General features: G+C 35.4%; 1 protein-coding gene across 11 annotated transcripts in view; it reads left to right on the plus strand.

The window, feature by feature from the left end:
• KCNK2 (potassium two pore domain channel subfamily K member 2) overlaps nt 1–15,283 on the plus strand; it is a 198,320-nt gene that overhangs the window by 144,720 nt on the left and 38,317 nt on the right. For all 11 annotated transcript variants that reach the window (XM_025429928.3, XM_025429930.3, XM_025429931.3 and 8 more), the window contains one exon: nt 10,631–10,770. In XM_025429928.3, coding sequence (XP_025285713.1) covers nt 10,631–10,770 — 140 coding nt within the window. The remainder of the gene's footprint in view (nt 1–10,630; nt 10,771–15,283) is intronic.

The raw sequence follows: 15,283 nt of genomic DNA on the forward strand, positions 1-15,283 counted from the left end.
TATATTTCTAGCTCTTTATAACTTCTGCCCTAAAACATCTATTTTTCTACCTCTCATTGAAGGTGTATGATTGACTTAAGTAGAAGTGGCAAGTGCATTAATGTAAAAGAAAGTAAGACACAATGAGATGATAACAAGATTCAGACCTGGGATACGTTAACCTTGGCCTCTTGCACCACTTTATAAATATCATGAATAAAGTCTTACAACAGCTGTGGAATATAGAGGTATTTAATGAGTAGTCTAAGGCCAACAGCCTTGCACTGCATGTGTTATTTTAATTTTTTACAGTAATGTGACATTTTATTCATTTATTTTTCAGCTTTCTTGAGATATAATTGAAAATAAAATTATAAGATATTAAAAGTGCACACCATGGTGATTTGATATATGTATACATTATAAAGGGATTCTCACCATCTAGTTAATTAACACATTAACATGTGCATCCCTGAACATATTTATCTCTTGAGGGAGTAATAAGAGAATTTAAGTTCTACTCCTAATAGTTTTCAGTACTATAATACGGTGCATGTGTTATTTTAAGAAATTTACAGACCCTGTCAGTCCAGTATGTGTCCTGGGCTGGTTAAAAAAAAAAAGTTATAGATTAAAAAAAAAATGGGTGGAATCTTAAAATAGTGTTGTATTTGTGACCACAGTATAAAATGGCTTAGAAAAAAAGAACAAATATTTTTACTTTGTGGTTTTGTAGAAGATGGGAAAAAATACCTTTTTTTAAAGATTTTATTTATTTAGAGAGTGTGAGTGCACACACAAGCAGGGGGAGGAGCAGAGGGAGAGAGAGAAAATCTCAAGCAGACTCCTGGCTGGACAGGGAGACCAATAAGCAGCTCGACCTCACAACCCCTCATAACCCTCAGATCATGACCTGAGCCAAAATCAAGGGTTGGAGGCTCAACCGATTGAGCCACTCAGGCATTCCACCTTTTTTTTTAAAAAAAAAAAAAAACTAACCTTAAGAGATCAGCATTTTGAAACTGGCTAGATCATGTGAGAATATCTTGTTTGTATGAGTGGGGACCCCAAATTCAGAGTCATGGCACAGCACTGTTGGGGAACATGGTCACAAAATGATATGTGTGTGACATTAAGTATCATCTAACAAACATCTTTATTAGTACTAGGTTTGTATTGTATTGACCCCCTCGCTAAATCCATTACTGTGATTTTATTTTTATTTTGCAGAGGAGGTAATAATCAAAAGCACCAGAAATATGCCCTGCAAAAAATTAGCAAAGGAATGAGATTGGATTAAAGTGACAAATGTTGAGAAAGATACATTAGAGGAGTGTTCTTACATGCCAGGTCCTTGTGACCAGAGAGAGAGTGGTTTTGGAAGGAGCATGTGGATGAGGCAGATATGGCAAAGGCTGGTAGGAAATGTGTACTCTTTGCAAGGTTCTTTGGAAAAAACAAAGATCTTGAGTTCTTTTTTAAGGAACTGGGAAAAGAATTGCCTCACTTAATTCAGTAGAGTGAGTACACATAAATAGCTTTTGCTTCTGGGTACTTTGTGGCCGTGAAGCAAAAGTCAGCTATTGAGCAAAGGCAAGTATCCTATCTGGGAAATACCAGTGTTTACTTTGTAGAACCTTCCCTTTTGAAGCTCCATGTCACTACAGATAGTATTCTCACATAATTTTGGTATTTTTGCCAAGGAAAAAAAGGAAGTATTTCTCCAACTTGAACATCTCGCCGATTAGGCTATAAATCTCAAAAGAACACAAAGATATACCTCCTGTAATGCACACTCATCATCTGATGCCCTTCTTACACCTGCCAGCCCTGCTTTGAGTAGGATGAAGGCTCATTCACATTGTTTTATTGAATTCCTTTGAAGACCAATCAACATATTCCTCAAACTGATGCTATTAAGGGAAACTAAGTAAATTTTGGAAAGTGATATATAAATGTTTAGGATACAAGTTGTAATCTTGGTGTAATTATTAGAAGCATTTCAAGAGCAACAAGTAAAGATGTGATGTTTTAGACCAGAACTCTGAAACAGAGTGCTCATTTTCAGGGTATAAGCAAGAAAATCCATGCCAGGTATACTTTCTGCAATGGGAGGCAAACAGGATGACTTCTGTTTTCATGTATTGTTAAGCCTCATTCCTTACTTTTTTTTTAATATGTCATAGTGTTCATGATATAATATATAAAAGCATAATAGATTTCTTTTTTTTTATTGAGAAACAGAGAGAGCATGAGTGAGGAGGAGGGACAGAGGGAGAGGGAGAGAGAGAATCTCAAGCAAGCTCCATGCTCAGCACAGAGCCCCACATGGGGCTCGATCTCATGACCCTGAGACTATGACCTGAACAGAAATTGAGAGTCAGACACTTAACCAACCCACTAAGCACCCCGAACATGATAGATTTCTGGTTGACAAATAAACATGCATTTAAATTTGCATGTGCATAACCTTTTCACTGTTGGTAATGTTGAATCAAAAGCATTTGCAGATCACTAACTAGTAAAGACAGATTGACATAATGTTCAGGTCTCATTGTGTAAGTGACTGAACATAGGAATTCATCATTTAGTAATTTTTCTGCAAGAAGAGACATGGAAAATTTTAATTTTATCCTTATATTTATGCAAGGGAGGTGTTTTAGTTGCTGGTTGGTTACATTAGTGGTTGGTGTGTGCTCCTTCCCAATAGGTTTTTTTGTGTTCTTTATTAGCTCTCAATGTCCTAGAACTCAAAAGAACCCAGGAGGCCACAGAGTACTCCCACATTTACTTTACACATGAATAAACAGACCCCTATTACTAAGACTAGTGCTTGCACACAGTAACCCTACCTAAAAAGTAAAAAAAGATAAAGGCAATAACTTAGCAAAGTGTCATTTACTTGATTTTAGCAGTGCCTGTAATTTATAGTTAAATTACACAGGCAAGTTAAAGTTAATGGCAAAAATTATGTTTGAGAATTAAGTTAATATCCTGTGTTCTATTTCTTGACTTTTGCCATTTTATTTTTCATTTGATGAAAAGTCTGAAGTGCTAAGTTGTTAAATCATGCTTACCTTGTGGACTGAGAGCTAAAACAGCCTAAGCAGTAATATTAATTATGTGGAAATGTGGGACAGATTAAGTTCTATTTATTCAGGCTTGCCTCTACTGGTCTTCAAGGTCGGCGATTTGTTTTTAAGTGGTGATTCTTCAAGTTTGGTGAGAAGTCAAATAATTAACCAAATTTAAAAATTCTTTTCCAAAGCCAGTATCTTTATATATGCTATTAGGGTAAGAGTGTCATGCAAGCCAAGGAAAACATTTCCACATCTTGTTTTGAAGCTGTGTAAAGAAGTGCTCAAAAACATCCCTTTCATAAACCAGATTTGTTCATAAGACATAATTTGAATGAGTGAAAGCCAGATAAAAATTTATAGTTTCACAAAGCAATGACCTCACATTACCTACTCTTCTAATAAAAACCAAAAGTTTTAGCCAAAAATTTAGATCTTCTAAGAAATCTTCATAGTTGATCTTAAGAAAACACATTTTCCATCAGAGTATAAATTTATTTGGCCATCCAAATATATCTTCTTGGAATTTGGATCAATGAAATTTAGTATATTTAGTTGAATAGTGAAATTTTCCATATCTCACGGGTAGTTATTGAAAGTGTAGGGGCCCAGGGCAGGCTACCCTGAGATGGACCACTGTGGCACAAAGATTATTTCAATTTAAAAGTAATCAAAACCCAACACATGTAGAAAAAGCTTTCTGCCTCCCCCAAAATTGCCTAAAGACGCTGAAAAGGAGAGCCTATATCAGAAAGAGAGCTATTAACAGAGACTCCCCTTTACCTAAGAAATGTACCTGCATAATAGGACAATCCTTTGTTTCTCCAAACATCTATTCTCACCTTTCTGATATATCCCTACCCTCTCCTTCCTCACAAATGCTTCATGTTGCCTTATTGTCTTCGGAATTTCATATTTGCATGGATTCCCTGCTTGCACACCTATTAAACTTGATTTTCCCCTGTTGAATCTGTCTCCTGTCAATTTGATTCTAAGTCCAGCTAGAAGGACCATTGGGCAGAGGAAGGTCTTCCTCTGGACTAGAGCTTGCTGAGTTAATCAGGCTTTATGCTCCTCTATACAGAAAAAACAATTTAGGACCTCCCAAGTTAAAATTCTTCTGGTACTTTTACCTTTACTAAATTTTTACAAATTTTCACAGTCGTATAGTCATTTGACATCACTTTTTTTTTTTACTTGGAAAGAACATATTTGTATATCTCATATTAAGAATAATGTTTCCTTGGAATTATATTTTCAAAGTCATTATTGGAAATGAAGTTTTTAGTAACCAAACTATTGCTTTTCCTTATGCCTGAAAAGATGACTCATTCGGTAGAGTGCTTAGAGCAGGGGGATTTTATCATGAAAACATGTAAATAAATCTCTGCTCGAAAATCGTAGCAGATTTTTTGGAGAGACCCACTAAAAAACAGTTCCTGATGTTGCCTAAAGGTTTTGCAACTGTGTCAGTGGCCAGTTCTTAAACTTCCTGTTATTGAACTGGTCAATAACAGTAAAAATTTGCCAAGAATTCAGTAGATAAGAGGGAAAGTAGCTGATGAGGACTGAGATCTACTGAAGAACTGTCATCACCACCACCACCCCAATGTCTCAGAAAAATCACTTTTACCAGAAAGGATTTATGTAACTGCCAGAGAAATGTATTCATCTTTCTTCTGTTTCTTCAGATATTTAGTGAGCACATATTGTGTATTAGATACTATGCTTAGCACTTAGTGATAATGACTGCTCTAGTTCCTTTTCTTTTGGGAAAGAATGGTTGAAATTCAAAAGCAAAAACTAAATTCAATAGGGAACTTTTCTTCCTGGTAGTCATTCTGTTTTATAATATAGGAAAATACTGCTAAGTCTGGCCACCTCCTGATTCAGCCAGCAACTCTCAGAGAATTCACAAGAGAATGGCTAACATCTGCATGATTAATTAAATGGGATTTGATCCAAATGGTCCAGAAGTCCTAGGATCTGACAAACTAGGAAGTTATTTAACTTTACAGATTCAGAATGGATATATAGAAGCATTATGAAAATATGTGCAGAAAAAAAATGAAAAGGAAAACATTCAGTGATGGATAGTTATGGCTTAGTGAGACAGGCGGTAAATTGTACTAAGTGTAATGAAAAAGATTTCAAATTGCCCTATATTGAGACCTGATGGTAATTTCTAGGAACAACAACTGTGCACATCTTAAATACTATCGGTTTCCTTCCTTGTAAAGGATGAGTGAGTGACAGTGTGTTGATCTTTCTTTGTGATCATGAAATTTACTGCTCTTCTAAAGGCTATTTTCCTAAATTTAAACCATGTACCTAGCAGGAAATGGACAGCATCTTGAATGCTGAAATTAAAAACCCCCAAATATAGGTTCAGGTATTGGAGAGGTTTAGTTACCAGTTTTTGCCTTTTGTTTTTCTGACTTATTAGCATATGAGAAGTTGACTTAGTTAGGTGAGTTATGGTTTAATACTGAAGTCATTCTTCCATTTGTTAAAAAGAAAGCAGAATTTACATTATTGAAAGAGCCTCTTAGTTCTTGAAGCCCTGAGAAAATTCTTCATTCAGTTTAATTGCATAACATAAAAAAGAAAAGCGTACTAAAGCAGAAAATAAGTTCCCCCCTTTATATGGCAGGATAGTTTTATTTAATAAAAAAGTAAAGCCAAACAAAAAATTAAGATCAGTATTTGATATCTAAATTAAAATACTTAAAGACCAGTACAAAGAAATGATGCCCATTTTCTTTAGAGCAAAGTTCTATGTTTGTATCTATATTCTGTAATACAAATATTACTTTAAACCAGAGGATGGGGGACACCTGGGTGGCTCAACGGTTGGGTGCCTGCCTTTAGCTCAGGTCGTGATCCCGGAATCCGGGATCAAGTCACACATCAGGCTCCCTGCAAGGAACCTGCTTCTCCCTCTGCCTATGTCTGTGCCTCTCTCTCTGTCTGTGTCTTTCATGAATAAATAAATAAATCTTTAAAAAATAAAATAAAATAAACCAGAAGATGGGGTCATGGAGTTGATGATTTCAGTTCAAAATAGCTAGATGATTCTTTAAATCCAGAATTTATCTTCTTTTTTTCTTTATAAATGTTCTGTGGTTCAGAAGTATCTCAGGGAAAGAAAATTCAATATAAGTAGGAGAGGGCATCACATGCTCAAGTTCTTTGGAGAACAGGGCCAACTGCTAGAAACTGTTGAAATGAGGACAGAAGTAAGGTAGTGAGGGTCCTGATAAAATAGTACTTCTCTTCAGACCCACCTGGTTTCTAGGTAAGACTGTTGAGGGGAAGAAGGGGTAGAGGCACACCTCATCTGACTTAGTGTTTCTAGCCCTAGCTAAGTGTCTGTCATGCAGTATGGACACAAAAGGCTGGTGGATAAATGATAGGAAGAACAGCTGCTGAGATCATAGGTGACATGGACAACCTGGCCAATGAATAAAAACCTGTGTTTTGGAGCCAGGGAGCCCTGGCTTTGAATTTTAGCTCTCCTGCCTCCTTTCCTGTGTGGCCTGACACATGTTCTTTTACCTACTGAGACTGTGACTTCCCTATTGTAAGTGGGACTACTTACTGTTGGAATTTCTAGGAGCCAATATGAAAGTGGTCCTCTACTCCTGAGTTCTGAACAGACTGTGAGAGTGATGGCAATTGAATTATCAGTGTCATTACTGATAAAGGCAGCTGGAGATGTGGCTTCCATCTATGGCAAATGGTCTTACTAATAGCCCTGTCCTGTGTCAATGGAAATGTGAAGAGTGGGAATACAAACCTCCTCAACACCTGCCTCCCAAGGCTTTAGGATGGAATGATTTCATTTAGGTGGGCAATCAGGAAGTCTTAATTTTCACTCTTCTCTCTCAAACAGATTTTGAATATTTTGGAAATCGGCTGAAATGAGCAGAGACTGGGCTATATAGGACTACTAGGCCTTTATTTAAACAAACAAACAAACAAACAAATAGACAGACAAACAAACCTGGATGTGCCTGCTGCAGCCTGATGGGCTTTTCTGCCCCCTAATGAGTGATTCTTTGGGGCCAGGTAGAAAATGGCTTTCTTAATGCAAGATGGAGAATAGTTCCAACGGAATGTTTAGGAAACCCACTATTGCTAAAATGAGTTCCAGCAATAATGCCATAAGTAATAATAATAAATAATGATAATAATAATAATAATAAACCTTTCTTGAGCTATATTTTTAGAAGTTTAATCTGCTAGATCAGATTAGATTCTGGCTAATTTCCTTATTTAAGAACTTAAGAGAAATCCAGAGAAAAATGGCACCATCACCATGATGAGAGTCAGGAAGAGACTTATTTTTAACTACTTGGAACAGTTTGTAAGATTCCTAAAAACTTTGTACCTCCACCCCTCTTTGCTATTTTTATAATCATTGTCTGCTCACCTACAGTAATTAGCTAGAAAGGTCTGAAAATGGAAAAGACGTGCATCCACATTTTCAGTAGCCACAAGCTGCTGATCCTGCCAAGTAGGTGAGGAACCCAGGAGGGGAGAGCAGGTCATAGCATCCTGCAGGCTGCATCTCAGGAGTCTGTGGAGGGAGGAAAAAATGAGAGAGTGGCTGAGTGGAGATGGGGGTGGAGGGCATAGGCAGTGAATCTAGGACAGAGAAATTACCGTAGGTTCTTAATCAGCAAGAGACCCAGGTACGGGTTATGCTAGACTAAAATTGACACTTACAACAGCCAAAAAATTATTTGTTGACATTTTCTGATTTAAAAATAAGACTAACAGCTCCTTTTAAGTGAGTTATCTTAATATTTCAGCTATTTTAATTTGGATTTATGGATCAAGTGGTCGAAATAATTTAGAAATTCATTCATAAATCTTGGCTATCAGAAAGTAAGTAGGACTTGTGGGTTATTTGACAACACTCTTGTGTACATTAGTTTTACCTAGATCCTTTGATGGCTGATACTTTATCCTAAAAGTGGCAGTACAGGATGGGGAACATTCCCCATCCCTGTGCTCAGGCTTAGAATACGCTGAAACTTGTGGGATGAACATTTTACCCAAATATAGACCTTTTGGTGATTAAGCTAATTTACTCTTTTCAAACTGTGACATCCTGTTTATAAGAAAGAGGGCTTATAAAAGTCATCTTGAATATGAACTAACTTTTAAAATCAACATGTTGGTGAACTTATGTGTTAATAAGTGAGTCACAACTATTTGGATGAAGATTTTCTGGTTTTGAAAGAGAAAGTACTTGGAAAAAAATGTCATTTTGGTTTCATTGAAATGGAAACATTTGAAAAATGGAATTTGCTAGTGAGCCTATCATATAACAAGTTTCCACACACACTTCTCAAGTCACTTCTGTGAATTTGTAGAGCTGCTTCTCCCTTGGGCCAAGTCTTAACCATCATGAGATGTGTTTGGGCCTCCACAGTCCTTCCCAGAAATGATATTTAAAAAATTTTACACAAGGTAAAATTTCTACAATATTTTGAAAATAACATTGTTTATTCTTGAAACTGTGTTTTTCAAATTATTATTTGTCCCAAAAGAAAACTGAACTTGTGTCTATTCATATTACTTGCCTGATAGAAAAATGTTCTCTTTTTACTCTGACCCTTTGATATTTGAAAATGTCATCGTGGGCAACTCAAAGTCTAATTTATGTGTAGTGACGCTACATTTGATATTTTATATTTGACTTTAATGTATACTTGCTATTTATTAGCTGTTCTTCTCAATGTATAGATTGAATTTTTGTGAATTGAGTACAACCATGACCCCTCTGAGCATCCCACCTCTGTGTTGTTCTTACTACAGTCTTTGTCTCCTGCTCTGCTCTGTTGAACATTAGATCTGTAATTTAAGGATCCTACTTTGTACCTCCACTTGTTGGCACCTCAAACATTTCAAACCTATCATGTACCAGTTGAAATTAATATTTTTTGAATTTATTTGTTTTACTTATGAATCTCTACACCCAACTTGGGGCTCAAACTCACAACTCCCGGATCAAGAGTTGGTATTCTTCTGACTGAGCCCACCTTTTTTAAGTCACTGTTTCTTCCTTTGTGTTTCCTGTTCAGTTGCTGGTACCATCTCCCAACAGAGGGATTCTGATCATCCTAAAGCCCTTCTTTGATGCCTCTACTGCCTTTTCTTTCCATTCCAGCCCTAACTCAGGCAAAATAAACTCTTGGCTAGTTCAGAACAAAAGTTTCTTACAGGACTTCTCTACCAACCTTCCTTCTCTGCAGCTGGATCTTTCTGTGCATATGGTCAAACATGAATGATAGGGTTATCATCTATCAACTTTACCTATGCCCCATCTCATTAGGAACAAGTTTTTACAATCTGATACAACTCATTTTTTCTAGATTCCTCTCTTCTACTCCCTGGCTGCCATCCATGTGTAGTCTTAGCTACAAGGAGTCCTTTGAATATGCTGCATATTTTTACACTGAATTTTTCATGTTTTGATCTTCATTACTGAGACTCCCCTTCTTTTTTCTTCCCCTTCTCCTTCCAGAAGTAAAAAAAAAATCATTTCTTCCATGTCATCTTATAAGCAGGGGACATGTTTTTGCTTCACTTGATCTACCCCATTATGAGTAATTGTCTATATGAGGCTTTCTCAGGTTAAATTGTGAATTTCTCAAGAGAGAGACTGGTTCCTGTCTCTCATGAAGAGAAGGAACTGTTTGGGAATTACTAAGTCCCCCATTAATATGTGCTGAAGTAGGGATGTGTTGAAATATATTCAGATTCTCAGAGCTGCAGTTTCTGTATCAAATGGATGGAGAAGTAACAAGATTAGAGTAAAACTGAAGAGATTCTTTGATAAATTTTTCTAGAAAGCCAAGGATTTAAATATGTGAAGTATGTGGGAATTCCTCTGAAAAGTCAGAAAATAATGAATGGCAGTATATCCTCTCCAAATTACTCTTTGTTCCAATTAGACCCACCGAGGCATTGTCTCAGGCATTTGTTATCAATCCATTGTATTGGTGATTTTAGACTAAGAACCAGTTTCTGTCCAGGTCGACTTTTAATTGATCGGTTAACATGTATTGACTGGGTAGCATGAATTGATTGGCAGTAACATAAATATGCTAAGTTAAATGCATACCCAGGGAAGTGTTATTTCTGTCTTCTACTTGTTACAGTAGAGGTGGAAAGAGATACTCATGGAATACTTAAGTGCTAGACTAGTTGAGGCAGATTATAATAAACAAAAAAGAAACATAGAACAAAGAAAGATTATGATCTAGAGATGTAAATGAAAGATCTCATTAAGAAGAACCTAGTGACTGAATATAACACTTGGATGTTAACTAACTGGGATTAAAATAAAAACTTAAAGGAAAAAAAAGAAACCTAGTGACTGGTTCTTGAAAAACAGATAAGGATAGGAAAGAATCCCATATGAAGAAAATAATGTGGATCAATTAATAAGGATTTCTGTTGTGTAAGCCAAAATTCAGTTGATGCCTTTAGCAAGTATCCATGTTGTTTTCTTTCATGAATATGAAGTTATTTTGTTCTGCTTAATTTTTCTCACACAGGTGGATCAGATATTGAATATCTAGACTTCTATAAGCCCGTCGTGTGGTTTTGGATCCTCGTTGGGCTTGCTTACTTTGCTGCTGTCCTAAGCATGATTGGAGACTGGCTCCGAGTGATATCAAAAAAGACAAAGGAAGAGGTAAGAGTTAAGGAATGTGCGAAAAACACTCCCAATTAAGGGGCACCTGGGTGGCTCAGTCGGTTAAACGTTTGCCTTAGGCTCGGGTCATGATCTCAGGGTTCTGGGATTGAGCCCCACTTTGGGCTCTCTGCTCAGCAGAGTTTGTGCTCTCTCTCAAATACATAAAATCTTTAAAACAAAACAAAACCCCTCTTATTTAGTTAATTCAGTAAAAGTTATTTTTCATCATTTTTGACATTCAAAAATAAATGTTATTTAAGAGTTTTAATATTTATATGTTTGGTGTGAATTTGATGTATGTTAAGTGTAACTCACTTAGCAAATACTGGCTGAACACCTCTATGTACCAGATGCTATAGAGGTGCCGAGGCTAATTTATAATGAAAAAAGATGTAATTTAAAATATTTCCCTCAATATTTTTTCCATTTTCTTTTTATATTTTTCCTGAAGAGCACAAACTAAATGTTATTCCATAAAAAGAAATACAATAGAAAATGCTTATGTCAAGATCCCAATAGCATTAAAAAGTGAATGTATCACATTATATTGAATTGTTTGACTATATTGAATTATTTACTTCTTTCTTATAAATATCTCTATAAATGTGTGCAGGTACACAGGTGCCCAAAGCTGTATGCATTATGGCCAAGTTCCCTGGATACAGAATTCATATGTTCAAAAATACATTCTTTAACCTATTTTATAGCAACTATACCTATAGAAATGAGCATTAACATTTTGACCCATAAAGATTTGGAAAGTTTAACATTTCAATCTTGTTCTTGAAATTTTATACTTTGGGAATTACATTTTGATTTCATAGTTACAGGCCCAGAAGTATTATCAGTTTGAGTGTGACAGAGTTGTGTCTTATTATGAATTTTGTATTTTTGGTTTCTAGGTGTTAGCCAACTTTACCAATTTTTTTAAAGAACAAATCTGTAACACCTGTAACTGTAGTGCCTATTGTCTTCCTTTACTTATCCCTCCATTTCATTATCTGGTGGTGATCATATGCCAGGAGACACCAATGTCAAAATCTTTGATACAGCAAACATTATTCCTTAAACATAAACACAAAAGAAATAGAATAAGATAGGAAACGATAAAATTAAGTTTTTCCTTACAAATAAATTGTTTCTTTGAAATTCATCAAGTCATATAATTTCTTAACAGTACCCAAGGTGCCTATAATATGTAGAAAGATGTCGTTATCCAGCACTTCCCTTCATGGATATCATATTCCTCAGTTAGAAATTCACATAGTCTGTATGCATTAATCTATGTCTTAGTTGTACCATAAAACCAAAATCTTTTACTATAAATATATAAGCAAGGCAGTGTGCGTGACATTCTGGTTTAAATCATGAGAAAAATTTTGCTTTGAGCAAGACCCCAATTGATTCACCTCCTTCTTAGATTCATTTTGTGTGTGTGTGTGTATGTGTGTGTGTGTGTGTTTGTGAGAGAGACAGAGAAAGAGAGAATGAATGTGAAAGAAAGACAGAGAGAATATTATAATAGTTTTAACTTCACTGTACTTTTAAGGATCTTGAGATGCTAAGGGAAAAAGGGAAATTATAACTAGGAAATGTTTTGGGTAACATAACTAAAAAAGACTTCTCAAACATCTAGCTATAAATTGGCTATTAAATGGATTTTTTAGAAGTATCCACAAGTGTTTATTTTTTTAATTAATTTTTAAAATTTGACACACAATGTTTCATTAGTTTCAGGTGTACAACATAGTGTTTCAACATCTCTATACAAACGTGGCTACTATTTGCACCATACACTGCTATTATAAAATTATTGACTATATTCCTACGCTGTGCCTTTTATCCCTGTGGACTTATTCATTCCATAAGTGGAAGCCTGTATGGAGATTCACACTCCCCTTCACCCATTTTGCCCATCCCCCCAACTCCCTTTCCCTCTGTCAACCACCACTTTGTTCTCTGTATTTATTGGTCTGATTCTTCCAAGCATTTATTTTGTAAGTAAAAGAGAATTCAACAGAACATATCTTCTACAATTAGATCGGACAAGTTCTGTGAAAGACACATGCACACATATTATAAGTGTACTATACATGTATAGTATATATGTATATTATATACTATATACATACAGGCATCTGTAAATACTAAAAATATTGTGGAGCACAGTCAAAAAGTTTGAAAGCCACTAAGGCATGTAGAGAACAGCGGGAAATTTTGTTTTTATGACACTGGTATAGACTATTTGATCAAAGTTTAAAACCTGTGTTACTAAAAACCAGTGTTTTTTTGTGATAGGACTAGCTGGTACAAAGCACTAACACACTTCTCCAGAGGAATGAGATAACAATCTGCCTTAGTCTGCTCAGGCCGCCATAACAGAATATCATTGACTACAAGACTTAAACTACAGACATTTATTTTCTCATGGTTCTGGAGGCTGGAAGTTCATAATCAAGGTGCCAGCAGGGTCAGTTCCTGGTCATATCTCTGTCCTCAGCTTGCAGATGCTGCCTTCTTGCTGTGTCTTTGCATGTCCTTTTCTCTGGGCAGCTGCGTGGAGAGAGAGCCCTGGTGGGCATCAGCCCTATCCATTCAAGGATGCACCCTCATGACTTCATTTAACTCATATTACCTCTTTAGAGGCCCTATCTCCAAAGACAGTCACATTGGGGGTTTAGGGCTTTACAGGACACATTTGGGGTCATAACACAGTCTTTTGAAATAAAGTTAAATTTCTACATTATCTGGTTTATTTAACATGGAAGACAAGTTCAATGTGATCTTCATGATTCTCAAACAGAAGTGTGAGTCGGATCAGTGTTTTCATGCTATTAAACACTGAAAAGTAGTAAACTTTTTTTTTTTCTTACTATAAGTCTTTGAGCTTTCACCTAACCTTTTGAGTTACCTGCAGTTTCTGGTGACTGCATGTAGAAAGCTCATGTGAGTAAAGGCTATGAACAAAAGTTACTGTGAGCCCTCCTGGAGCTGCAGCTGCACCTGCTCTGCATGATTGAGCCAATTGCAATAGAGCCTCAGTTTGAGCAGATGTGTGTTTTCTAATTTATTTATAATGCAATTTAGGGAAATGACAAAATTGAGTTACAGATTCAACAGAGGAATGTGAAGAAAGAAGGGATAGACAATTTATAATTTATCTATAGATGATCAGAGCCAAAGTTTTTATAAACGGAACTAGTACAAAAATGTCTATGGTGATGGAAGAAGGGTTATTCAGTTATTTTATTTTGAAATAACTCATGAAAGGGTATAATGAAATAAAATACAACTAAATACAGTCTAGTTGTCATCTTTACGTAGATGGACCATGCATACTGGGTGACTGATCACCGTGTATTCTTACCTTCTGTACCTAAACTATTCCAGATTCTGTAACCTTTACAAACTTCCTGCATGTTCAGAAGCAACAACTATGTCTAGTTTTCAGTTTTGATAACAAAAAATGCTATGTATTTTTGGTAACTTGAAATTCTCTCTATTAAAAATGTAACTAATACAGAATATACAAAATATCATATAGCATTAAATTTGCAAGTGATAATATTAAAACACATGCTTTTTTTTGAATCACTGAACCATTTATCATTTTATTTTATTTTTTTTCCATTTATCATTTTAATATGAGTTCAGATACACTTTATTTCTAATTAACCTTCAAATTACAGCAGCTCATGAATTTAATATAAGTATTCCTGCCATTCCATCCCACCCTGTCACTGAGTCAAAGAGTTCATAATACATATACAAAACACACACCTAAAGAGACACAAGCCTTTGTAAAGTAAACACTTTTTTTTATAATGTAAATAACTATTCCTTTTTGGAACTTTCTATATCCAGTTCATGTCTTTTCTGAAATTGGGATATTCACACTTTAATTAGACATAATGTTTATAAAGCAAAGCATTTATCTCTTTGAAAACTCAAGTAATTCTTGACAGCAATATTTTTCTTACTGATCTGAAAAGAACAGAGTGTGGAAGGCCAAAGAGGAAAAGTCACTTCAAATGATCAGAACAGAAGAAGACTGATAATCTCAGTTATGTATTTTTTTAAGAAACAAATATTCTTAAACCATCTCAGTTGAGTATAGATACATACATCTAATCATATGTGGCTTTATTTCTGTCTTTTTTTATCCTAAAGTATATTTCGTTTCCAAAGATGACAAATTTTATTGAAAATATGGTTTGAAATAAGGAGAAATTGTTTTTAGTGAACATGTTGATATAAAATATGTTGGTATAGCTAATCCATTCTGAAATGTTTGCAGAAGAAATGGTTAGTTGAAGCAACAGTGCATTGTTTCAAAATGTCACACATAATTATAGTTGATCGGCATTCCTTAAGGGAAATAATAATGACCTCAATCATTTTTCCATGGAGACACATGAGTTTCTGTAAAAGTATTTGTTTCATTATTTTTAAAAAGTTTAATGGAGAGTAAGCACATGGTCAACAAGAATTGGTATGACTAATTAGCTTT

This window comes from Canis lupus, chromosome 7 (assembly GCF_003254725.2).
Source record: "Canis lupus dingo isolate Sandy chromosome 7, ASM325472v2, whole genome shotgun sequence".
Classification (NCBI taxonomy): domain Eukaryota; kingdom Metazoa; phylum Chordata; class Mammalia; order Carnivora; family Canidae; genus Canis; species Canis lupus.